At 51.6% G+C, this 2351-nt stretch overlaps 1 protein-coding gene across 1 annotated transcript; it reads right to left on the reverse strand.

Moving 5' to 3' along the window:
* Positions 1-451: 451 nt before the first annotated feature.
* Positions 452-2262, reverse strand: ETH_00035895 (transcriptional co-activator ADA2-A, putative; the record flags this gene model as incomplete). The annotated part of the gene is made up of 3 exons (XM_013379814.1): positions 452-627; positions 1194-1440; positions 1990-2262. Coding segments are annotated over 3 exons (696 nt in total), but the record flags the coding sequence as incomplete, so codon positions are not given.
* Between the last annotated feature and the right edge of the window lie 89 nt (positions 2263-2351).

Genomic DNA, 2351 nt, shown 5'->3' on the forward strand with positions numbered 1-2351 from the left:
GCTGCTGCTCGCTAGCTGGACTTGGCTAGCTGGGGATGGCTAGTTGGGCTTGGCTAGCTAGTTTTGGCTAGCTGAGATTGGCTAGCTGCTGCTGTCTAGCTGCTGCCGACTAGCTGCTGCTGGCTAGCAAGCTGCTGCTGGCTAGTTAGCTGCTGCTGACTAGCTAACTAGCTCCAGCTAGCTAGCTACAGCTAGCTGCAGTTATCTGGCTGCAGCCATCTAGCTGCGGCTAGCCAGCAACAGCTAGCTAGCTGCAGCTAGCCAGCAGCAGCGAGCCAGCAGCAGCTAGCTAGCTGCAGCTAGCTAGCTGCAGCTAGCTAGCTGCAGCTAGCTGGAGCTAGCTAGCTGGAGCTAGTTAGCTAGCTAGCAGCAGCTAGCTAACCGCAGCTAACTGTAGTTAGCTAGCTGTAGCTAGCTGTAGCTAGCTAGCTAGCTGTAGCTAGCTAGCTAGCTAGCTGCTGCGTTTTACGTGACCTTTGAACTCCATGTCTGCGAGGATGAGTTCGGCGTCGTTGTCGAACTCGACGTCGAAGTCGCCGCGCAGTGGCCAATAGCCCACAATGGAGTGCGAGGGTTTTGCTGCTGGCCGCGGCAACGCAGCAGGAGTCGCAGCCCCAGCAGCACACTCTGTGCAGCAGTAGCAGCAGCGGCAGCAGCAGCAAGAAGGCGGCACGTGGGCGCAGCAGCGGCCGCAGCGAGCGAAGGCACGGGCAAAGAGGAAAGCAGAAACAGCAAACGAACAGTGCAGCAGCAGCAGCAGCAGCAGCGGCAGCAGCATGGGTTAGCGAAGCAACAGCAGCAGCATCAGCGAAGCCCGCCCATTGAGTTAGAAGCAACTGGCACTTTAAAAGTAAATAAAACAAACAAAATACAAATAAATGGATTAATTGAATTAACTGACCAAATGAATTAATTTAACAGATAAAAAAGTTTAATAAATAAACAAATTTAATGAATAAATAAATTTAAAAAATAAATTAACTGAACAGTAAAGCGCAGGGGCAGCAGAGCCAAGCGCGTAGCAGCGAAGAGAAGAAGCAATTAAATACAACACTTTAACTAAAATAAATAAATACACAAATAAACAAATAAATAAATAAATAATAAAATAATAAATAAAAATAAATTAATTAATAATCAATTTAATTAAATTAAAACAAACGAATAAAAGGGAAAAGAAGGGAAAGGCGCACGACCTGCTTCTGCGTCGGGGAGGTTGCTGCTGCTGCTGCTGCTACTGCTGCTGCTGCTGCGGGCCCTGTGCTGGCGCTCGAGGGCCTCTGCAGCAGACAAGGCCTTGCCTTCCTTGCTTTTAATTAGCTGCGACAAGTCTGGCAAAGGAGCAGCAGCAGAATTTAAATAAAAATTAAAATAATGTTTTTCGCAACTCTCTGCTGTCTTCGGCTCCAGAGACACCTGAGATATCAACTCCGCCACCTCCTGCAGCCCACACAACACACAACAGCTAGCTGGCCAGCTAGCTAGCTAGCTAGCTAGCTGGCTGGCTAGCTAGCTAAATGGCTGGCTAGCTGGATGAATAGATAGATAGCTAAAAAACAGGCTAGCCGGCTAGCTAGCTATATAGCTATCTAGCCAGCTAGGTAGATAGCTAGCCAGCTAGCTGAATAACTAGCTGCCTGGCCAGCTACTTAGCTAGCTGGCTAGCTAGCTAAATAACTGGCTAGCTGGCCAGCTAAGTAAACCGCTAGCTAGCCGGCTAAATAACTGGTTAGCTGGCTAGCTAGCTAGCTAGCTACCCGCTAAGTGGATGGCTGGCTAGCTAACTAGCTAGCTGGACAGCTAGCTAGCTGTATAACTGGCAAGCTAGCTAGCTAGTTAGACAGGCAGACAGCTAGCTAGCTAGCTAGCTGGACAGCTCCAGCAGCAGCAGAAGGGCAAGATAGAGCGGGACAGAAACGCCGAAGCGAAGTAGCAAAGGCAACAGCAGCAAAACGAACAGCAGCAGCAGCAGCAGCAGCAGCAGCGGACTGCCCAGTTTCCGAATCCGTATTTGCCGACGCCCTCGATGAGCAGCAACTCTTCTTCGGCAGTCCAGTCGAGGCTGAAGAGGGGGAAAGTGTTGCGGCCGACGGGGATGTAGGCGTGGGAATTTTCGTGCTGCTGCTGCTTGCCGCTGCTGCTGCTGCTGCTGCTGCTCCGGCCGCTGCAGAAGCAGGAGAGACACAAGTCGAAGTCGAAGCATTCCGCGCACTTTATCCGGAAGGCCCCGCTGATGTCTTTGCCGCAAACGTCGCAGTGGTACTGCGCATGCAGCGAGAGAAGCGAGCCGAGGGCTCCCACGGCCAGCCCCGACAGCTGCTGCTGCTGCTGCTGCTGCTGCGGAGGCGGCG

This window comes from Eimeria tenella, genomic scaffold, assembly GCF_000499545.2.
Source record: "Eimeria tenella Houghton genomic scaffold, Eth_scaff4018, whole genome shotgun sequence".
In the NCBI taxonomy this organism is placed as follows: domain Eukaryota; phylum Apicomplexa; class Conoidasida; order Eucoccidiorida; family Eimeriidae; genus Eimeria; species Eimeria tenella.